At 38.9% G+C, this 24,893-nt stretch overlaps 1 protein-coding gene across 1 annotated transcript in view; it reads right to left on the bottom strand.

Annotated features, from left to right (window-relative positions):
* Positions 1-24,893, bottom strand: part of DGAT2 (diacylglycerol O-acyltransferase 2) — a 51,080-nt gene that overhangs the window by 17,045 nt on the left and 9,142 nt on the right. The window contains exon 2 of the mRNA XM_044668155.1: positions 5,854-5,982. Coding sequence (XP_044524090.1) covers positions 5,854-5,982 — 129 coding nt within the window. The remainder of the gene's footprint in view (positions 1-5,853; positions 5,983-24,893) is intronic.

The following is a 24,893-nucleotide window of genomic DNA, read 5'->3' as shown; positions in this document are numbered from 1 at the left end:
GACTCTCCTTGCTGTGAAAGTCTCTCTCTTTCACTTTTCTGAGTTGTGTGTCATGTGATTCTTTCTACCACCCCATCTATAAGGAGAAAGTAAATTCCTCCAGGGCAGGGTATGTTCCCTTTTCTGGTTTTTCTCCTCCCCACCCCCTCCCAAACCTAACATAGTGCCTTACTGTATATAGGAGGCATTCACAGTTCAATGTCAACTTTAAAGGAAGTTTCCTTTGGAGAGCTGCAAGAATTTCTGCTTGGCCCTGTGCTGTTTAAAACTTTTATCAATGGAATATAAAGGCATAGCTATAATGCTCATCAGATCTGCAGCTGGCAGTTAAGTTGAAGGAAATAGTTAATAGTTTGAGTGACAAAGTCAAGACCCTAAAAGATTCTGCCAGGCTAGAGCACTGGGGCTGAATATATTAAGAAGAAATTCAACAGAAATAAATGTAATTTAAAAAAAAATCAACTTCAGAAGAACAGAATGGGGGTAAGCATGGATATATAATCGTTTGTCTGAAAAAAAATAGGGTAATAAGGAAATAAACAATTAATAAATGTCTACTACGTTCCAGGCATGCAAATACTACCCCATTTGATCGTCTCAACAACCCTGTTAGGTAGATGCAGTTATAATCTCCATTTAACATTAAGGAAATTGGGGCAACCAAAGGTTAAGTCGCTTACCCAAGGTCACATAGCTAGTGACTATATAAGGCCGGATCTGAACTCAGGTCTTCCTTGTTCCAGGTCCAGTAGTCTATCTATCTACCCCATACCATGTTTCAGTTAACTGTAAGCTCAACTCATCATCAGTATGACTTGGAAGTCAAAAAACTAATACAATTTTCGGTTTGAATGAGAAACTTAGGTTTGAGGGAGAAAGAGGTGATAATAGTTCCTCAATATTCTTCCCTGAAATGACTGTTCAGGACATTACAGTTTAAAGATAGATTTATATATATATATATATATATATATATTTAAACCCTTAACTTCTGTGTATTGGCTCCTTGGTGGAAGAGTGGTAAGGGTGGGCAATGGGGGTCAAGTGACTTGCCCAAGGTCACGCAGCTGGGAAGTGTCTGAGGCCAGATTTGAACCTAGGAACTACCGTCTCTAGGCCTGACTCTCAATACGCTGAACTACCCAGCTGCTCCCAACATTACAGTTTAAGGAGGTGAAGAGTGTTAAGGGGAAGGTAACAAGGATGATAAAGATTCTTTAGTCTATGCCACAACTGGAAACATTTGAAGGAAGTGGGGACATTTAGCCTGAAAAGAAGACTCAAGAAACATGATACCTGTGTTCTTCTATCTATCTGAAGGGCTGGCACTGGAAGGGAGAAGGAATTAGACTTGCTCTTTTGGGCCTGAAGGGAACATGAGGTGGAAGACGCCTACTGGCAAAGTGAGGACAGATAGCAGGAAAAAACTTCCCAATCAGAAAAGTCCAGAAGAACAATGGGCTGCTTTGGAAGGTGTTGCTTCACAGGAGGATGGATGTCCTTCTGACAGGTATGTTATCATAAGGATTCCTTTAGGGTTGAGCTGGAAGGTCAATGATCACCAACTTTAAAATGCTATGATTCTCTGGCTCTGGTCTTGAAGAGAGATTTCAACAAATAATTAGAGATATTGAGGGAATGCATTCCAGGCATAAGAGATAGCCTGGGCAAATGCAGAGGTAAAAGAGGTCAAGAGAAAACTGGTTAATAGGCAACAAAATAAGAAGCCCTAATACAAGGTGGTAAACTTGACCTCACAGGAATCACTAAAACTCGGTAGTGTTAAACATACAATTAGAATATGGTAACAGCTAGTCAAGTCCTGCTTAACTAGATTTAGTAAACATCTAGTTTTTAATAAATTAGATTTATTAAGCATCTACTATGTACACAGTATAGGTAGGCAGTAGGAGAGATGTAACATTTAGATAAGATAGACTCCTTGTCTTCATGAAGCCTATAAGCGAGGACTCTGAAACAAGTGTTAGGAGAATGCTAGCAAAAACTGCCTACATTTGAAGGTTGAAAGCAACTATTCAGTATGAAGACCACAGAGTAACGGAAGAAAGATGAGATGTGGAGGCAGGGGAGGCCTAAGTCTGAATCTCATGTGTGTGACTAAATGGGATAGATAATAATAATAGCACATAGTACTTGAAAGCTGGCAAAGCACTTTCTGTACATCTCTCTACATATGGCATGTATGCTCATTTGATCTTAAAATTTTCTAAGAGGTGGTTAGTAAATATTAGTCAAAGACTATATTTTATCCTACAGGGAATAGAAAGCTGGAAGTTTTGAACCAGAGGAATGGCAAAGTGAAAAGTGTGCATTAAAATTAATGGATGGGGCAGCTGGGTGGCTCAGTGGATTGAGAGCCAGACCCAGAGACAGGAGGTCCTGGGTTCAAATTTGGCCTCAAAAACTTCCTGGCTATGTGACCCTGGGCAAGTCACTTAACACCCCCCCCCCCCAACTGCCTAGCCTTTACTGTTCTTCTGATTTGAAGGAAAGGGTTTCAAAAAATAAAAAATAAATAACTGATATGTAGAGATGGAACTTTATGGTTTGATAAATACTGTTCTACATATTTTCTCATAACTTCCCTGTGAGGGAGGTACTATTATCTATTTTACACACAAGAAAACTGAGGCTCAGAAATGTTACTTAATTTGCTAGTAAGTTTCACAGTTAGGATTCTAATTCAGGCCTTTCCTAATTCCAAATCTAGCATCCATAAACCATACTGTCTCTGATAGCTACATGAACAGCATGGCATTGATGAAAGTGTCTAGAGAAAGTACTTACTCTTCTGTCTGATTACAGACAAATCCCTTCCCTTCTCTGGGCTTCAGTTTCCTCAACTGAAAAATGAAAGGAATGGACTAGATCCTCTCAGATCCAGCTTAGTTTTGAATCCTATCAATATATATATGTATATATATTATTTTACAAGTGTGACATGTTCAACAAAAAGACAAATAACAGCTATCCCAGAATGGAATGGTCTGACTTGGGGGTGGTATTTTTTAATCACTGAAAGTCTTAAAGTAGATAGTGACTGATCAGTAGTTGGAGTCTTGGAACAGATTTATGCTTCTGGTCTCTAAGGTGTACACTGAGATCCTTTTTTTTTTTTTAAACCCTTAACTTCTGTCTTGGAACCAGTACTTTGTATTGGTTCCAAGGCAGAAGAATGGTAAGGGCTAAGTATTTGGGGGGGGGGGGGGAGTCAAGTGACTTGCCCAGGGTCACACAGCTGCAAAGTATCTGAAGCTAGAACCTCTCCCATCTCTAGGCTTGGCTCTCGATCCTCTGAGCTACTCTGGTGTTTTCAGGCTATTTCCTTACAAAAAATGTATGCAGGGCAAAGATTATTACCCTTACCTTGATTAAGAAAAACTTACAAAGGTGAAATGATCCTCATTGAAGGTCACACACCAAATGTCAAAGCTAAGATCGCAACCTAGATTCTCCTGATTCTGTCTTTGGCATTTTTCAATTAAATAAATATTCTTAACAACATCTACAATGTGCTAGGCCTTGGGGATACAAAGACAAAAATGGAAAGTAGCTAGTTCTTTTAAGGAATTTATATTTGGAAGTAGTGGGAAGATATCCATAAATACATAATTAGAGAAAGGAAAAGAACTAGAGGAACTAGAAAGGGATTTGCAAAACTCCATCTCCTGCCTTTCCATTGGCTGTCCATTCCTGGGTTGTTCTCCATCTTCATTTATGCCTCTTAAGTTTCCCTGGTTTCTTTCAAGATTCAGTCCAGGGGGGCAGCTGGGTAGCTCAGTGAATTGAGAGTCAGGCTTAAAGACGGGAGGTCCTAGGTTCAAATCCGGCCTCAGACACTTCCCAGCTGTGTGACCCTGGGGCAAGTCACTTGACCCCCATTTGCCTAGCCCTTACCACTCTTCTGCCTAGGAGCCAATACACAGAAGTTAAGGGTTTAAAAAAAAAAAAAAGATTCAGTCCAAATTCTACCTTTTGAAGGGGACGTTTTCTGGTCCCCTCAGCTCTTAGTGTCTGCCCCTCTGAGACTATATACTATTTGCCTTGTATGTATCTTTATTTTCCCAGTTATTTACATGTTGTTTCCCAAATTAGAATGTGAGTTCCTTGAGGATAAAAACCATTTTTGCTTCTCTTTGTATGTGAAGTGGTCGGCACAGTTCTTGGCATATTATAGTAAGAGCCTAAAATAAATGCTTGTTGACTGACTGGCTAAGATTGTATAAAATTGAACACTGAAGAGTGAATTTGCCCAGGGAGCATATAATGGACAAATAAGAGAGCCAGAGCTAGAAGCCTAGTTCTTCTGACATCCACCCAGTCCAGCTGCCTTTCTACCCTACTCCACCATCACTCCTGACTCAGCTCCTTTGCAATTGGTTGAGTAGAGGTAGAGTCTTAAAGGAGGGCTCTGAGAAACAAATTCAGGATTAAATCTGAAAGTGGTTTCAACACAAGTCCATGGTTACAAAACTAGGCACTGCCTACCCCTCTGGGCCAGCTGGTTTGGTTAGAGGACCAACAGGGTGAGTGTGACATTGGCAAGAGGGTTAATTATCACTGGTGTGTGGGGCCTCAAGCTTGATGATGAGGTCCCCCACTTGCCAAGCTTCCCAAACACGCTCATCTTCCCACCCCCTCAGTGTGCTGCAACCACCAAGCTTTGGCCTGGAGGAGTGACAGGTGAGGAGCCCCAGCAGGTTTGCCAGCTCTGGGTTTGGTCAGGATCAATTATTAACTTGCAAACTATGAAACCAGCCAAGCTGGAAGGCTCTGCTAATCCAAGGCTATGCTTGGCCTACTAAGGTCTCTAACCTGATTCCAGGCTTCTGAAAGGAAGAGCTTGGGAACAGGGTCAGGGAAAGGGAAGAGGAGATCGTGTGGATTTATTTCAGGTTCTAGAACTGGACTATTGTGGTCTGGCCTAGCCAGTTTAGTAGTTAGTGAATAAAGTTAAATAAAGATGAAAGCCTAGGCCCTTGCCTGAGGCCCAATGTTGGCCCCAGGCTCAGAATGAACTCTAACCTTTCTGGCTCCCATTTTCTTTAGATGTTAAAAATGGGTATAATAATTCCTAAAGCATGCCTCACTCCTAGGGCTAATGTAAGGCATAATAAATGACAAAGTGCCCACTTTCCTAGAGGAGTTATTATTGCCAATATAATCATCCTCACTCAAATTCTCCTTGGATGTCTCATCTTACTGAGGTATCCCTAGGTTCTATTCTAGAAGAGTGTGAACTCTAGCAGGTCTTACCAAGCAAAGAGGGCCTGCATATTTGTTACCTCAAGACCAGCCTAGCCAAGTTTGGAAAAGTTCAGCAACAGGTTGGCCAAATGTGATGATGAAGTTTTTGCTCATGGCAATTCACCAAGATGGCTTTTGAAGGCATGGAAGGTTTAGTTTTGTATCAGTGGAGGGAGTGCCCATTCAGATGAAATAACAGATTCTTGAAGTACTGAAGTAACCACATTATCAAAATTGTTCTCTCTCCCCTTCCACATTCCCCATTACTCTTCAGCTTCCCTGTCATTCCTTTAGTCAATCCAACATTTGCTAGCTATGTGACCTTGGACATATAGCTCTCTCCTCTGAAACAGTTTTCTCACTTGTAAAATGAGAAGAATGCTAATTACTTCCTCTCTCAACCTCACAAGGCTAATGTAAGGAAACCATTTTGTCTGCCTTTAAGTGCTATGGAAATAGTAGTGTCCTATATTAGTATTTCACTTACCTTTTTTGTTCTGATTGTCAGGGAACAGCTAACTATTTTTTGCCATTCTAAGCATGAGTTTTGTACCCTGACCCCAAGAGTAATAACAGCCATCTTACCCAAGACAAGGAAGGAAAGGACCCATTGTAGCACAGAGATGACCTGAAGCTGTTTCTCAACCTTAGATTTATTTAGCCAGGGGATGGAGAATAAGTCCTGTAGTGCAGAGAGGATGCTAGAGCCAGTGCCTAGAGCAGGGAAAAAAACAAACAAACAAAAAAAGAGAATGAGACTCCAGAATCTTCGGAATCACAGAAGCTCTGATGCCTCAGAGAACCACCAGTTCAATCTAAGCCTAAACAAGAAATCTCCTGATTAGTGATTATTTAACTTCTGAAGATCTCCACTGCTGGGAAACTCCCTCTCTCCCAAGGTAATCCCTTCCACACCTAGAGAGCATTACAAATTCTTTACAATGGACTCAAGTCTGCTTCTTAGGCAGCTTCCATTTCTCTCTCTAAACTGGATGGCCCTGCAGAACAAATCTAATCCCTCCATGACAGACTCCTAGCACCACCGTCAAGTATCATGGCCCCCCCTTACCACCCACCACCCCGTATTGAGTGAAAGCCTACTGACTTCTGTCTTGCTCACTATCCAGTTTGCCAATATCTTTCCAGAAGTAAACACAATATTCTAGATGTGGATTGGCCAATGTAGAGAACAGTAGGATTCTTTGACATTACAGATCACTCATTTTCTGAGGCCATACAGCCCCTGTGTTCAATACTGGGGTGGAAGAAGAAAAAGAGGAGGGACAAAGATGAACAAAACATCATCTCTAACCTCATAAAGGCTACCTGGCAGGAATGGCATAGTGGGTGAAGTACTGAACTTGGAATCAGAAAGATCTGAGTTCAAAATCTAACCTGGGGGCAAGATTTAAGGCATTTAAAGGTGTGAGAGAATGGGCAAATCATTTAACCTCTGCATCTCAATTTCCTCATCTGTAAAATGGGAATGATAAGACCTGTAGTAATATCTTATGAGGTTTTCAGATGGCTCAAATGAGATCAAACAGCAGTTTTAGAGCTTTACAGTACAAGTGAATTATTATGCAAATAAAGCATATGTGATAAAAGAAATGCAGAGAGCACTGAAGAGGTTGGTGGGAGACCACACATTGGCTTTGAAGGGGGTAGGAAAGACAAAGGCTAAGAGGCTTAAAAAGAGAATTAGCATTTAACCATGTGAACCTAGAACAAGAGCTTGAGAGGATGGAAGAGTCCATCAAGTCCAACCCTCTCATTTTACAGATGAGGAAACTGAGGCCCCTGAGGTGAAGTATTACCTTGCCAAAATCTTTCAGAAATTAAAGCCACAGGAGTAGGATTGGAACTCAGGTCTTTCCAACTCAAGAATCAGTGGTGGGGTTTTTTTTTTGCTTCCTCTCTGAAAAAGGGAGAGGTTTTCAGTTGGCAAAGAGGATGTGGGTTTTCTTCACAACTGCTGCATAGATGGACAGTACAAATATATTGCTTCCATTTTAGAAAAACAGGTTCAGAGAGGGAATGAGACGCATCCAAAGCCACATAATCAAGAGCAAATGGTGGGGCTGGGATTGGAACCCAGGTTTTCTAACTCAAATTCATTGCATTGCCTCAACTATACCATATGGCATTAGTTAGGCAGAACAAAAAAATATCAGGAAGAAAATACAAGATGTGTTAAAGGGACAATTTGGCTAGAGCAAAGAGTACAAGAGGAGGAGCAATCGGGATGTAAGATTGGAAAGGTGTATTGATTCCAGCCTGTCAAGATCTTGAAGACAGCCTATGCCGTATTTGATTCAGTTCACACCTCAAAGTTTTTGAGGAGGGAAATGACATGATCATTACTGTGTGCCTCTAAAACAAATCCAAATCCAGTATCTATATAGATGCTATAATCAGAGAGGAAGATACTGTAGATGTGAACATTAGTTTGAAAGTTGTTGCAAAAGCCTAGGCAAAAAATGATGACTAGGGCATGTGCCATGGCAGTGGGGAGAGGACAGATTCAAGAGAATATAGAGATAGAACTGAAAAAACTGAATGACTTAACTATATGGAGGATCCCTTTGCAGATTTCCTATTTTAAAAAACATCTATTTACCTTGTTAACAATAACAATCTGTTCCACTGTATTCTTTTCAAAGTGTTTTCTTGTCCATGAATTAATTCAACACTGTAATCTGTTTGTCCCTATGCTTTCTATGGGGGTTCAGAGGATTTAGGGCTATAAAGGACCTGGACAACTTTTACTGTGAAAGCTGGAAGGGAATTTAGAGATGTTCTTGTTCCTTCATTTCACAGAGAAAGAAAATTGATGGTAAGCAACAATGCTGGGATTTAAACATAGATCTTCTCATCCCAAACTCAATGTTCTTTTCTTATATCACGATGCCTTTCCTCTGCCCCCATGTTGTTGTGTTTCTCGGATTTACACAGCTCTCTGGAAGACTCTTCGCCAAGACAAATAAGCAGAGAGCTACAAACTACTTGAAGAGAACCAAGGCCTGGAGAAGAGTTTTTAGGGGCTATCCTAGCCTTAGAGGGAACTGCCAGTTACCAGAAAGTTGTTGAGGGATGATATTCTGGTGAGAGAGGACTGCAGAAAGAGGGATGCAGTATAAGAGGTTCTTTGGAAGCCTCTAAATCCTGTTTCTGGTGATAGACCCAAGTAGCTCAGGGAAAGATGACTTTTCAGCTAAGCTCTAGGTCCCTTATCCTTTCTCCCTTATTCCCTCCCCCAAACTCTGCCTTTAGTTAAGATTGTACCATAGGAGGCAACTAGGTGATTCAGTGGATTGAGAATCAGGCCTGGAGACAGGAGGTCCTCAGTGCAAATCTGGCCCCAGATACTTCCTAAAGCTGTGTGACCCTGAGCTAAGTAAGTCACTTAATCCCTCATTGCCTAGCCCTTATCACTATTCTGCTTTGGAACCAATACAGAGAATTGATTCTAAGATGGAAGGTAAGGGTTAAAAAAAAAAAAGACTAATGTTAAGTCACAGAAAACTCAATATGTGTCAGCTCTAAAGTTCTTCTGAATCACAATTTCAGGAACTGGAAGGGAATTCAAATGTAATCTAATCCATCCCTACCAGAAGTAATCCTTCCTACAAGACCTCTGACTAGCTTCTTTTTAGAGATCTCCAATGATGGGGAATTCATTGCTTCGCAAAGAAACTCCTTCTTTGGGGCACCTTTAATTATTAGGAAGGTCATCTGGATATCAAGTCTTAGTCTACCTCTCTCCAACACCTAATTCATTGCTCTAACTTCTGCATTCTATTGCTAGGCAGAATAAATCAAATCCCTCTTCCACATAACTGTACTTCCAGTACTTAAATTCTAATATCACATCTTTACTTTCCATTCCCACAGAAGACTTTCACATCATTTGAGCAGATCCTCAAATAATATGGACTTTCTTTTTCTCACATCCTAGAGAGTCTCTTCTGGATGTGCTCAAAATTGCCAGTTCTCCCCACTCCCCCCCCCCAAAATGTGTTTCCTAGAATTGGACATAGCATTATAGACCTGGCATGAGCTGGACAGAGAACAAGATGCCTAATCTCTCTTCCCTACCCTACCCCTTTTATTCAGGACAGTAGGTCAGAGGAGGTAGGAGCTACACTTAAGCCTATTCTTTTACTGGGAAATGAATGGCTCTAATTCATGGTTAAAGGGATTTAAGGGTTCAAGGAGGAGCTTCAGGACTGGGTTTCTTTAGGTAGGAGAAGAGAATCCTTTCAGCACTTCTAACATCACACTAATATAAGCTCAAGTAGAAGGTCCACTTTGCCCAAGTTAATTCATTTGTTCCTCTTGCCCAGGGTCACACAACTAGGATGTGTCTGAGGCCAAATTTGAACTCAGGAGCTCCTTGAACTCAGGACCTCCTTATCCTATCTCTAGGCCTGGCTCTCTATCCACTAAATCACCTAACTGCTCCCTAAATTTTTTGATTTGGGGGACAGTCGGAAATATTGTACTTGGGGCAAGGGGCGGACAGAAAGGAAGAAAAACAACAGAGTAATATTTGTGTCTTGGCCAAAGATGAGAACTTTACTAATTAGTACCTCTGTATAGTTAAATTTACAAGATCTAAAACTGTTATTAGGCTCTTGGGAAGGCACTCTATCTTAAAGCAGCATCAAAAATGTTTAACAAGGCAGGAAAGGCAACTGTATAATGTGACCCAGAATTCCAACAAGAAGTCCTAAATTGACTCATTTTATTCATCCTCCTCCTGCATACATTCAACAGTGAAAGAAAATTTCAACTGTTCTTTTTAAAATCTGCACAAGAGTTCACAAGAGTCACAAACTTCCTTGGTAATGTGTGGCATAGGAAGACTTTAGAAGGTAAAGTTCTTACTAATTCTAAAGCTTATTTCTCCTACTATTGCTTCTTTTGTCAAAAGAACCTAAGATTTCTCAAACCAAAAGACATGGTCCTCATGAAACCCCAAAATGTAGGGGGGGGACAGTATTGGCTCTTGCCCACAGGAAAACTCCAATCTGAAGAAGGCGAAAGCTTCCTCCCTATTTTCGAGGAGCCTCTATAGAAGAAGATATGACACAAACCTCTATTTCCTGTCCCAACCTCCCAACTAATCTTAAAATTCCCTCATTGACAAAGTAATTTTCTAGCTCAGAAGTTTCCAGGGCAAATTTGTATTTATAGTATTATTCACAGGATTTAGAGTGAGAGAATCCAGAGATCACAAGATCATAGAATTAGAGCCTGAAGGAATCTCAAAGGCCATCAAGATGAGAACCTTATATTTATCAGATTAGGCAATGAGGCAAAGGTTAAGTGACTTACCCAGGATCAGATAGCTGGTAAGTGACATCTGAACCCAAGTCTTCCTAACTTAAAGCTTAGTGCCCTCACCACTCCATCAAAATGTCTGTTAAGATTTAGTTCTGTAAACTCATTTTAAGAAAGAAAACTATAAGGCTTGGAGAGTCTGAGTAATTGTCCTAGATAATACACAAGGAATAAATAATAGAGTCAGATCTATCCATAAATGCAATACCTTTTCCATTACCCCAAGCTGCTTTTCTGGAGGCAGGAAGTTATATATTTACAGAAACCCTGCAATAGTGAGTGGGTGGGCAGAGGAATGAGGTCCTTCTTGGCTAACCTGGGAGGACTCCTATCTCTACTTCCCACAGCTAGGTATGGATGAAGGAGGATGGAGGTGGTGATAGAAAGAATACCCTTTTCTCAGAACCATGAGAACCTATGCATAGATCTCAATGGTCAGAGGACCCAGAGAATGTGAATGCATGGACTTTGCTAGTAGGCAGAAACAGCAGCATGAGAGAATGAGGGGAGGAAAATTGAGATGAAAACTTATCACTGCTAGAGAGAGGATCCCTGGACTGTTTGTTTGCCAGCTCACTGGTTCATGATGAACCATGAAAATTTCAAAGTTAGAAAAGACCTCAGAAATCATCTAGTCTCTGCTTGAGGAAAAATCCATTCCCACAAAAAGCACACCTCAATCTACTTTGAGACAGCTTGAATTATTTTAAGTTTCTTCCCTATATCTTACTGAAGTCTACATTTCTTGAAATTTTCTTTTCTTTTAACCCCCACCCCATAGCCAAACAGAAGAAACTTAATCCCTCTTCCACATGACAGACCTTCAAATATTTGAAGATGGCTATTCCGCTCCCCAACCCCTCCTCCAAGTCTTTTCTTCTTCAAGTTAAACATTCTTAGGCCTTTCAGAGAATCCTGACATGGCCTAACCTCTAGTCTTCTCAACACCCTGGTTATCTTCTTCTGGAATCCTTTAAAAATGTGGTACCCAAAATGGAACACAGTCCTTCAGAAGTCGTCTATCAGAGGAAGACAAGAATAGGACTCAATCTCTGTTTCTATGCACACCATGCCTCTTATATACAACCTAGAACCTTATACAACTAGAATCAAATTAGCTTTTTTGGGCTATATTATACTGTTCACATATAACTTGCTTTTAGTTCGTTAAAATCAACAATCATTTTCCCACAAGCTATTATCCAGTCATGTTGCACCTCACCCCACCCCTCAATTCTGTACTTATGAAGTTGATTTTTAACTCGAGTAGTATTTTACATTTACCCCTATTAAATTTAATCTAATTAGACTTGACTCATTATTCTAACCTTTCAAAATTTTTCTGGATCTCTATTCTTTTGTCTAAAGTGGTGGCTATCTCAGTTTCATGTCATCTGTAAATCTGAAAAGCATGCCACTCATTGCTTCATGCAAGTAAATGATAAAGGTATTAAATCACATAGGGCGCCAAGGACATATCCCTGGGGTACATTACCAGGAACCTGCCTCTGAGTTGAAACTTACCCATTCATAACTCCTTTTTGGATGTAATCATTCAACCACTCATTTTTTAGAGTAGTAAATGGAAGACCTGAGAAACTAAGTAAATTGTCCAGGATGGAATAGCTACTAAGAGGAGGTGGGACCAGGTCTTAAACTCAGGTTTCCTGATTCTAAAACCAGGACTCTTTCTACCAAATTTCAGAGCTTAAAGGAGCTCTTATAAGAAAACTGGAAATAATCAATGGGGAGAGTTCAGGTTCCTTATTCTACAAAATAGTAAACAATTCTAATGAGATTCTTAGAACTGGAAAAGACTTCAGAGATCATCTAGTATCCTCAACAGAAATCTCTTCTAAAAACATAAGAGATGGTTATCTAATAAAGGAGCACTTGCTTCTTTCCTCTAAATCAGTCCATCCTACTTCGAAACAATTCTAATTGTTAGGAAGTTTCCCCTTAAAATGAACTGAAATCTTTTTCTTTGCAATATTTACCCTTTTCCACCCTTTGGGACCCAAGTAGAACAAGCCTGTTTGAATTAGGCATTCCAAACCTATTAAGGTGTGAGGAGTATAATTATAAGATCTTAATGAGCAATTGTGGGTTTTATAAGCACAGACTGTATTAAAAAGAACCCCAAAGAGGAAAGGGAACAAGAAAGCATACAAATGTAATTCTGAGCAAAACCTCTTTTGGTTCACAAGGACTCCATTTCTGAAACACACTTAAGTCTTTGGTATATGGATAAGCATTTTCTCAAGGTGCAATTTGAAGTCAGTTTTAAAACAAGCCCTAATTAGCAAAATAATGATACAATAGTAAAAAATGTTGTAAGGTGTTACTTTAAGACTTAAAACTACTCTAAATTTGAGGATGTGTAGACTATTTAGGCCCTGAAATTTACTTTCTTTAAAGACCAATAAATCTCAGACTAACTCTGAAGAGGTAAGTTTAAACAGTTCCTCTAATTTCCTTTCTAACCTTTTACTCACATAATGACTTTTCTACAAAGGAATCACATTTACACAGACCCAAGTTCAAATCGTAACTTCTATACAACCTAGCTGTATAGCTCTGGGCAAGTCAATGAGTCTCTCTGAACTTGTTTCCTCATCTTTAAAATACAGTTAATCAGACTTTTTATTTCCTATCTTGAAGGGTCATAGTAAGAACTGGAGTGCTTTGTCCAAGGTTACCCATCAAGTCATGGCAGTCTAGCACCCTACCATATTCCAAAGCTCCTCTTCTCTCTTCATTCCTAACATTTAATTCTAACATATTTCTAGTGCAGAATTCATATGGGTTTTTAAAAATATTTTCAGAACACTTTTGAATTAAAAGAAAAAAATGACGCCAGGGTCTTCTATGGGAAGGTGAGTGGTTAAAACTATAAGGGCTGTTCCTCCTGATTCTTCACTGCACAATCTGATCATTCTTCAAGTTTGGATGGAGGTTAAGGTTAGCCAAACCTTGAACCAGAAACTCCAAACTTGATGTACTTTACAAAGAACCTAGTTCTAGGAGTTGGGTGGGTTTAAAATGAATAGGAAAGAAGCAATTTAAGGAAGATATTATTCTTTCTAGGTGAAAGCCCTGATGTCCAATCATCCCTTACCTACCTTACCCCACCCTACCTAAAGAAGGGGGAGGAAAAGTAAATGGGAGGAAAGAAGTTACCCATTTAAAAGACAAAACTGAGCCTGGAGAAACCTGTGAGGAGTGGTTCATTCTGCCAAGGTATAGGTCCTGAGCTCCAACCTCCTACTTTGTAAGAGGAAACACAGTTACCAGACTTGAGAAGTTTTTCAGAGAGAATCCTAAATTAGGATTTAGGGAAAATGACTAAATGACCACTTGACTGGATATCAGTCAACAAACAATTATTAACTGCTTATATTCCAAGCACTATATTAAGTGCTGGGAATAAAAAAAATGCAAAAACAGCCCCTGCCCTCAAAAGCTCACTTTATAATGGGGAAGACAAAGGGTAAATAACTGTACAAACGAGATATACAAAAAAATTGAAGTTGATCTCAGAGTATTATGAGTGATTGAGAAGGGCTTCTTGTAGAATACAGGACTTTAGATTCTAGTTTCTTGAAAGAATTCCATTAAACTATGAAGTAGAAGTGAAAAGAGTACTCCAAGCATGGTAAACAGCAAATGCAAAAGCACAGAAATGGGAAACAGAATTTTATGTTCAAGGAAAAGTAAGGCTAGTGTGCCTGGATCACTTTGTGGAATGGAGTAAAGTTTAAGGAGAATGGAAAAAAAGAGTCAGGTTTTAAAAAGGATTTTATATTTGATCCTGGAGGATAGGGAGTCACTGGAATTGAGAAAATGAATGCAGTCTGATCTATTGAAGGTTCTGAGGTCTCTGTATGCCTAAGTTCCCAATCAGAATACAGCACTGTTTTTAGTGTTTTCTTCACAATATTTTTATGAGATGGGGTAGCCATCTTATTATCCCCACTTACAAGGGAAGAGTCTAGAACAACAAAAAACTTCATATTTAGGTATTTTACAAAGTGCTTTTTCTCACAAGGGCAAGTTTTATTATCCCCATTTGATGGCTGAAGACACTATGTCTTACAAAAGGGAAATGACTTGCCTGTGTTGACAGATCTAAAAGTATCCATAGGTTTTAAACCCACTCTTGACTCCAAGACCCTTATTTTATTTATTCATTTATTATCTATTATCCTTTATTTTTTATTTACTTCCCCCCCCCCTACAATACCACACTTCCTCTCATGATGCACAAAGAAGTGATTCTAATATGGCTAATTAGGCTAAGAGGTTTCTCAATCACAATTCAGAAAACAGGGACTCCCTGTGGATGCAGAATTTAAAGGAGAGATTATTATACTTCAAAAGTCCACTACATACAAATATCAGAGTGTACAACAACTCTTGGGCAAGAAGACCCTCTTTGCTGAGTAGGTTCACTGAAAAATTCAAGGGTAAAAATTATCTAGGTCTTTAGATTTGAAATCTCTTTTCAACTAGCTTATAGAGTATTGTGGGAAAGAAAAGTAAGTACTAGACTGTATACCAAACTGAAGGTCTGCAGGAACTGTTTTGTTGATTTCATTGTTGCATGCCTGTGAAACCCAGACAATCTACCAGCATCATGCCAGAAAATGGAACCACTTCCATTTGAATTGTCTTGGGAAAATTCTGGAGATCACCTGGCAAGATAAGGTACTGGACACTGTGGTCTTTTTTCCAAGCTGAACTGCAAAACATTTAAACCCTACTGCATAGAATGCCTAATGAGCTGGACTGGCCATGAAATCTGAATGCCAAATGCATGTTTACCCAAGACAACTTTTTTTTTAAACCTTTATCTTCCATCTTAAAATCAATACTGTGTATTGATTCTAATGCAGAAAAGTGTAAGGGGTAGGCAATGGGGTTTAAGTGACTTGCCCAGGGTCACACAGGTAGGAAGTGCCTGAGACCACATTTGAACTCAGGACTTCCCATCTCTAGTTCCCATCTCGATCCACTGAGCCACCTAGCTTGCCCCCCCCCCCCAAAAGATAATTTTACAGAGAACTTGTACAAGGCAAGCAGTCACATGGAGGTCAGAAGAAATGGTTCAAAAAGCCTCTCAAGGTCTCACTGAAGAACTCTGGTATCAATTGTAAGACATAGGAAAATACTGGTACCTAGCATGGTATGTCCACATCAAAGAAGGCTCTGTTGCTCCAAGAGCAAAGCAAAAACATAGTAGACACCACCATCCCAATTGTTCAAACTATTTGTGCCCTACCTATTGACAAGCTCACTGACCTCATATTGGCCTGAAGTATCACAGTAGAACATACCGTACTTTGACCCTAACATTGGGATGTCATTGGTCCTCTTCAAGCGGAAAAGAACAACCACCAGCAGCAGCGGAGGTAGAGTAGAGGAAGTGGAAAGAAAGTAAGAATCAAGGTTGGGTTGACTAATTGGTTTAATATAGGGCCAAACTCTAATGGAATGGGAGAAAGGGAGCTTGGCTAACCTTTATTTCTCTTCCATTTTACCATTAGTTCATAAGATCCAGAGCTAGAAAGGCTTAGATATCATTCCTCTCTTCACAAATAGGAAAAACCAAGGCTCAGAGAGGTAAAATGATTATCCAGAATCACATAATAGTTGAGCGAGGAACTAAGCCCATGTCCTCTTTCTCCAAATTCTGAAACAGACTGTCAGAACTAAAAGGAACAGTAAAAGTCATGAAGTCTGTGCCCTTCATTTTAACAAACTAGAGCTGGAATGACTTGCCCAAAGTCATTAAAGGTACACAGCTGGGATCTGAATTCAAGTATTTTTAGATCCTAACAATATTCTTTAAATTACACCATGTCACCTCTTTCATTATTGTCTAACATTTATTGAAGACATTTTTGTTTTTAAAAATCCCTATAGCTCTTTCAGCATTAGATAATTAATCCAGAGCTACCAAACTAGGTCAATCCTCTGGGACAGGAGCTCAAATCTTGGACTTGATTAAAAAAAAAAAAAAAAAAAAAAGACCTACAGACTAGGTGCCTCTCTTTCCCTTAAACCTGTCCAGGTGGCTGGGGCTGCCAAGACTTTTTTTTTCTCCTCCTCCAGATTTGGGCTTGGCCTGTCCTACATGTCTGGAATGACTAGCCTCCTCCCATCTGCCAAGCTATTTTTCATTACTCAAGTACTTGAAACCCCAGCTTCAGACTCACTTCTTCCAGGAAGCCTTCAGTGATAAACTTAAGCTTGAAACCATTTGTACTCTTTGCCTAATAAATTTGCACACACACATATTTTATTTATTTATATATATGTATATGACATATACATATATATATAGGTGTGATATATGATCTTGAGATAAGCACTCCCTCTCCAAGGTTATTTCATCAACTTTACTGTTGGTAATAATCTTGGGGATAATAATCCTGACGCTATGTACCCAAACAGGGTTGTTATGGGGAAAGTATTTGATCAACCTTATATATGTTGCAGAAACATTAACTATTATATTAATAGAACTAGAGCCTTTTTAGACTAGGTACTTCAGAGAAAATTTCTCATATACTAAGGTCTCCAATAGGAAAGTGACTTGCCCAGGGTCACAGTAAAAGAAATCGAAGGCCAGGACTAGCATCTAGGTCTCCTGACTCTTAAGCTCAAAGTTTTTTTTCTCAGTACACTAACCAGGCTTCTTGCTGGTCTTATTTATCTCCTTAGAGGCAGAGCCAGATATTTATCAACCATCTGAGAATGGCTATAACAAAGCTAACCTGCTAAAGTGCATAATAAATTAGTTGTGTATAGGGCACAATCTTACCCTTACCTTTAAGGTCCATCATCTTAATTCATTGTTTGGAGCACATAAAAAAACTTTAGATTGGGAGTCACAGGAACTGGATTCTGATCCTAACCCTGCCACTTATTCAATATAAGACCTTTGACAAGTCATTTCTCATCTTTGGAACTATGACAGAAATGAGGGGGGTTGGACCAGATAAGCCCAAAGATCTTTTCCAGGCCTAACACTCTATGTCTGACATTTCAGTTTAGTTCATGGCACTTGGGGTTTCTGTCCAGAAGAATGACTAGACCCAGAAGAAACTCCATATGATCAAGAAGCCAAAAATCTCATGGGCTGGCAATTCTCTTCTCCTGTGCTCCCCTTACCCTGTTCTCCTCAACACACACAAATTGATATACAATCTATTTTATTCTGAAGGTTAGTACTGAGTGCTAAGATAGCTCCTCATTTACCTTCCAGCAGTCAGGATGCTGATGAAAATCACCCTAGGGCACAGCTATTTTGGATGCTGATGCTGAAATCAGATGTAGGATGGTGCCTTAAAAGGCTATTATTCTCTGAATAAGATGGGGGAAGGGAGTCAGAAAGGCAGTCTCTGTCCAAGCTATGACAAGAACCACTTTAGAAATGGAGAGACACTACTCTGTTTAAGGAAGGATACCTGGATCTGAATTCAGAAGAAGTTGGGTGAAGTCCCAGCCTTACCACTAGCCTGCTATGTAACTCTGGACAAGTCAATTTTCATTTGTGGACTTCGGTTTCCTCCTCTGTAAAACAAGGGGTTTAGACTAAATGATTCCTAAAGTTATTTGCAATTTTAATATTCTATATCTCCTTAGGTTTCTTCTAGATCTAACGTTATATGTTGTAAAGTCTCTTTTTAGTTTAATTTTGGTTTTTTTTTTCCCATATGGTCTAGAATACAGGGCTTGAGGACCCCTAAAAACACTCACAAATCTCTCCATCAAGGAAAAGGTACAAATTTTGTCACCTCTTTCAGAGCCGCATGATCACACTCCCTTCACTCTGTACTGGAAATAATTTTCAGCATCAGTAGGGAAACCTCCAAAAAATGGCAGCTTGGTGAAGAGTCTAGCCAGAAGAAGACTTATGAGTTCCAAATATGACTCTTGGATTGAAGACTTTTCAGCCACTGGGAGCACAGGCAAATCATTTCACTTCTCTGGGACTCAGTTTCCTCATTTGAAAAAAACAAACCTTACACAATTGTGAAAAATTAATTTTAATAATTTTATAATGAGTTTCTCATGACAAAGATCATGTAAATATCACTATGGAGAAGTCTCTCATGACCTACTGATGCCAAACAAGGCATAAAATAGTGAGATATTTGCCACATGGATCTTGTGAAAAGTCCAAATGTAAGAGAGATTTTCCCTATACATGGTAAGGTTTTGAGATAATCCTATTTATAGATATAGTAATGATTAACCATGGAACATTATAGGGTCTCCTTATAATTGAGATCCATGATTACTCAAAAGAGATTGACCTAATAATCATATAAGACAAATGAAGAAAGGCCTTTTGCCCAGATTACAAAGGATGTTCAATCTGCTGAAATGGCACATCTACACATAGTTTGGATACAGCAGATGGAAAAAAGTAGGTTGAGTGGCATTTTATAAATTGCAGTGTCTCTAAAGATGCTAAGCTACTTGGATCCATTTTGACAATATAAACATTCTTTAAGCCACAGTATCCAAAAAATTCAAGTTATGGGTGACTGAGAGAAATGGTAAGATTGATAATGGGCACATATTTACAAATATAATCTATGTTCAAGAAGTGGAATAAGCAATATTACTAAGGACACATATGATCAGAAAAAGATGTGGGCTAATCACAAGGCTTGAGTAGACAAACCCAAGGAGACTCCCTTGAGATCTTCAACATGTAAAATGACCTAAAGGAGGAATTCCAGAATGTTGGTAGAATCTTCTGTGGAGGAAAAACATAGATAAGAATTACATAGGAAGAAAAGATCTAGATGGGTTGCAATCTGCACTGAGAGAGCAAATACTAATTTCAGTAAGATCCCAGATCCTCCGATATGCTGAAATAACTCATAACAAATCTCTAAAATTTTGTGGGTCTTTTCCTCACTCATACACATACCCAGGGGCAGTGATAGTGCTAGGTATGGGTGATAGAATTCAGATTAAGTCAGCTTATCTATTCGTTTTCTGTTACAGGACTAGCAGAGGGTGGCTCAAAAATAATAGATATGCCTTGTCACACGGAAAATTCAAAGTTACCAACATGGCCCTAGCACTTGGCCTTAGACATATTAGGTCTTGTGTTTAGTATAGACTCAATAAATATATGCTTGACTAAATTCAGGAGTGACAAGTCACATTATAAACTAATCCCTAATGGGTTTTTTAAATGGTAGATTTTCCTATTGCATACAAATGTTTGTTTAAACAGATCACTGAAGAGGTAAAAGCCTTTCAAAAGGTTAGAGTCCTCTCCAGGGCTTAGGCTTGTTTTGTTTGGCCATTAGAATAGAAAAACTAGGAGTAATGAAGAGGGGGGAGGGATTGTAGAAGGCAGTTTCCCCTTTAATAAGCTTAAAATTGCACTGACTTTTGGAACAGCAAGTATTTGGAGAAACTTCCTAACAATCAGAGCTAGCCAAAACTGAAATTGGCTGCCCCCAGAAGTATTTAATTCCCAATTAATGCAACAACTGGTTCACTATTGCTGGGATGGGAGTGGGGAGGTGTCATAAAGAATATGCCTACTCAATTATGGATTAGAAAAGGCAACCTCTGAGATTTTCTGATTTTAAGTAGAATTTTTAGACCCAGAAAATATTAGAAACAAACTATTTCAATCCTTTATATTAGAATGAGGAAAATTGCAGGGTAACCCAAAACAATTTTGAGAGTCTTATTTAGTTTTAATAGCTTAAAAGTTAGTGACTTGATAGATAAGGCAGAGAAATAAAGCAAATTTCTTAAAATCAATCACAAAAGTAGACAGGGTATCTGTAAAGTCACCAACGCAATGTTTTAGTAAATAACAGTTGAACTCATATCCAATTTTTTTGGAATATAACTACTGGGCTAATGAAGACCTACCTGTACTAGTAATCTAACAATAAAAATGATAGCTGACATTTAAATATTCCTTTATTGCATTTATGCTTAGCATTCTTAATTACTTCAAAATACTACCTCCATTTTACATATCGGGAAATGGATGCTGAGGAGACTTACTCATGACCACATAAACAGTTCAGTAACACAGCTAGTTTTTTAATCCATACTGCCTCTTTCCATAGTTCCTCTTAATTTAACCTCTGAGGTCAGCCTTAATTCCTGTGGATATTCGGGTCTACTACATGACTTAAAGGTATTAAGACTCAAGAAAGCAGAGTGTTGTAAAAGAAAGATCAATATACCAAGGTTCTAATCCTGGTTTTGGCACTACCTTATTATGTGATTTTTGACAAATCACTTGACCTTTTGGGCTTCCTTCTTTGTAAAATTAGGGGGCTGAACTCGAGTTCCTTATGGTGCTAAAATTCTAACTTTTAAGATCCATGCCAACATTAACATTCTATATTTCTCCCTGGAAATCAAATTCTTGCTTCAAGTATCCATTCCTAGAAGAAAAGAAATAGGATAAAAGGATCTCTGTCCTAAAGTGGTTTTGGAGGTTCCAGTGATTGATCAGTTCCTTCCTTTCCTCATCACCCCATAGGTCTGTATCCATTCTTGGCAAACATCTGAGGAGAACTAGCCAATATAGCATGTTCAGCTCCTCTCTTTCCCCCTTACCAGTCCTATGTCCTTATCAGAAAACTGATAAACTCTCTCTGCTTAAGATTGAAAAGGTCTGGGCCATCATTTAATTGCTCTATCATGAAGTCCCTTTTCAATTCAATTCAACTGTCATTTATTGAGTTCAAGCTGTCTAGCTGGAATGAGAGACTTTAGAAGGAAGAAAAAAGTTCCTCACCACTAGGGATGCTGTAGAAGGGAATCCTAGAACAGGTTGAATTAGGAGGTCTCATCTAGGTGCTTTCCAATGCTGATTTTACTTATTAGTTGCCCAGATAAAGGCTAAATACTATGAGAAAATGAATCATAATCACAAATTCTCCAAAGCTATATAGTTTGAAAGAAGTTATATGGAGAGCAACATTAAGTCCTTATGTGTGGACATTAATAGGGTAAGACAGAACAACTCAATATACTGGAGTTCAGTCAGAAGACTTGACTTTGAATCTAAGCTTTGCTTCTTAATATCAGGCAAATCATTTCTCCTAAGTTTCCTTCTGCATAAAATGGGGGCTAATCTCTTGTCCATCTCTCTGAGTTGTTGTCAGGAAACTATTTTGTAACCTGTAAAGTACTATTATTATTGTTGTTGTAGTAGTTATTATCTAAGACCCAGTTTTTATTATTATTATTGTCATAGTTATTATCTAAGACCCAGTCTCAACCCTCCCTAGTGGAAATTATGATGGAGATATAATAAAAAAATTTTTTTAAACCTCACACATACAGTGATATAAGGTTTACAAAAAAGTCTATGCTATGTCAGTCGAAGATGTTAAACAATTTGCCAGGATCACATATTTAGTGCCAGAAGTGGGTTTGAAATCAAGATCTTCTGACTAAATCTACTTTTCAATGCCTTAGCCTGAACAAGCAGTGACCAAATAGGAAGAGGAGAGTAAGATTAACTGGGATATGCTCTAGGTGTCCAAGGAACTCAGGAAAAGGACCAATCAGTACTCAGGTAAAGCTTCCTGGAAGAGATGAGAACTGAGATAGGTCTTGAAGAACAAGAAATATGAGGAAAGGAGAAGAAAAAAAGAGAATAGATTCTAGGCAAAAGAGAAAGGTACTTGTGAATAATTCACAAGGCTCTCTGGCCTTGAACTGGAGTGAAGGATTCACTATTTGGTTCAATATCAGATAGTATAGGCTATAAACAAAAAACAGCATGCATGGCATTATTGGAAAAGAGCACTACCTTTGGTGTTAGTAAATCTGGCCCAAATCTAGCTCTGATGCTTATAAGCAAATCATTTTAACTTTCAACCCTCTTTGTTTCCTCATCTACAAAATGGAGATAATACCACCTGCACTATCTACTTCATAAAGATGCTGTGGAGAAAGTATTTTATAAACCTTAGTCCTATAGAAATGTAAATTGCCATGACAATCAAGATTCAGAATATAGATGGCACAGGAGCAAAGAAAAAAAGTTGGTTCAAGGTAAATAGCTCACTGGCCTCAGGCTTGGTCATATCGAATCTGGAATATTATGCTTAATTCTAGGTACAATAATTAGGAAGGGGGCAGCTAGGTGGCACAGTAAATAGAATGCCAGGCCAAGTCAGGAAGTCATGAATTCAAATCTAGCTTCAGACTCTTGTTAGCTATGTGACCCTGGGCAAGTCATTTAACCCTATTTGCCTCTGTTTCCTCACCTATAAAATGAAGCTGTTGAAGGAAATAGCAAACCACTCCAGTATCTTTGCCCAAAAAACCCAAAATGGAGTAACGAAGAGTCAGATAAGACTGATGTGAACAACAATAAATGATGAAGGAACTGAGAATGTTTAACTTTGAGATGAAAACCTCAGGTTGAGGAGAGGTGAGAAATTATGACATAAGGGTTTCTCTATGTATTTGAAGGACTGGGATGTGGGAGAAGGATTAGACATGTCTTGCTGACCTAAAGAACAGATCTGGAACAATGGGAAGAAGTTGCAGGAAGGCAAATTTTGGCTCAAAGACATGGGAAACTTCCTAATAATCAGTTATCTCATCTAAACTCTTGGAGGACAGAGATTTTTTTTTTTTTTGGTCATTGTACTACGAATGCCCATTGCGGTGTCTTGCACATAGTGGGTATTCTATAAATATTTGTTGAATTGAGACATAAATCAGGCTCCTTGGAATAGGATAATGACATGTATTATACCTATTTTCAAAAGGTTGTTGAGGACAATTCTGGGGGATTTATGGTAAAGACGCTACTCACATTCAGAGGAAGAACTGCAGGAGTGGAAACACAGAAGAAAAACAACTGCATGAACACATGGGTTGAGGCGGACATGATTGAGGATTTAGACTCGAAACTACCACACCAATGCAACTATCAACAATCTAGAAATAGGTCTTAATCAATGACACATGTTAAAACCAGTGGAAATGCACATTGGCTAAGTGGGGGGGGGGGAGGTTAGGGGTGAAGGGGAAAGTAAGAGCATGAATCATATTAACCATGTTAACTTTTCTAAAAAATATATATACATAATTTGAATTCCACATGAGCCCCATGAATTAAGTATTACAACTCTCACCTCTGCTTTACAGATGAGGAAATAGACACTAAAAAAAGGTTGTGTCTCATCCATGGTTACACAGCTGAGAGAAGTATCTGAGACAAAATTTGAACCTATGTCTCTCCTAACTCCTTGTCTATAGCTTTTCTCAGTATGTTAAAACTTCATAGAAGTAGAAGCTATTATATATGCTCAGATTGTTTAAGACTTAAAAAGGATGTTAGAGGTCATCTAATTCAAGCCCCTCATTATATAGTAGGAGCCCTCTTTTTCCCCATCAATGTTGGTTTCAAGCCAAGTTCTTCACCTCTATTAAAAGCTTCATCTCCTCTAAGAAGTTATCCCAGATTAATACCACCCACTCTTGGTTATTCTAATCTATCCCAGAGCTTACCCTAATGCATAGCTTAGGTCCTGCAGCATTAGGTATATGCTTATATATTATGTTAATTGGCATGGGTGTGTGCATCTATGGGGCATGATTAGGGGATGGGGTGGAGGTCTGGCCTAAATAAAAGATCTACTTACCAAACAACAGATATTGGAACAATTGGGTGACATAGCAAGTTTCAAGAAGTAATAATACCCATGTGTGAATCAGTATATAACTCAACATTATATTTTGTGGCATAGGTTTAAAAGTGCTATATGGGTGTCAAATGGGGAAAAATTAATAATAGCTAGATTGACCAGAAAAGGCTTCCTGGAGAAAGTAGAGAGTTTTATCTTGAAGAATGAGAAGCATGAGAGGGCTAGAAACAGCACAAGCAAAACTCAAGTCTTTCTCTGTAATGAGGGGCTCCACAAGGGAAAGAACTACATCTCTCGTAAGAGTAGAAGATGACTGTCTCTCCTTTCACACTAACAATTCCTTGTGGACAGGAGTAATAACCTCTTAGACAGGGAGTTCTCAGAGAGTAGGCTGTGTGCCCACTCTAGGGTACTGCACCTAGGCAATATTATTTTCCATAAAAAGTGACTTACAGTATCTAGTACATTTCTACAAGTTCATTTGGGAGGTGCTATACTCTTTAACTTCCACAACTAGTAAATTAATGATCTGTTTTCTTCAACCCCTCAAATATTATGCTTTATCTTCTAGTTAAAAAAAAAAACCTGGCTAAATAAATAAAT

Source organism: Gracilinanus agilis, chromosome 3, assembly GCF_016433145.1.
Source record: "Gracilinanus agilis isolate LMUSP501 chromosome 3, AgileGrace, whole genome shotgun sequence".
Lineage (NCBI taxonomy): Eukaryota > Metazoa > Chordata > Mammalia > Didelphimorphia > Didelphidae > Gracilinanus > Gracilinanus agilis.
This window is presented reverse-complemented; position numbering and strand designations above follow the sequence as displayed.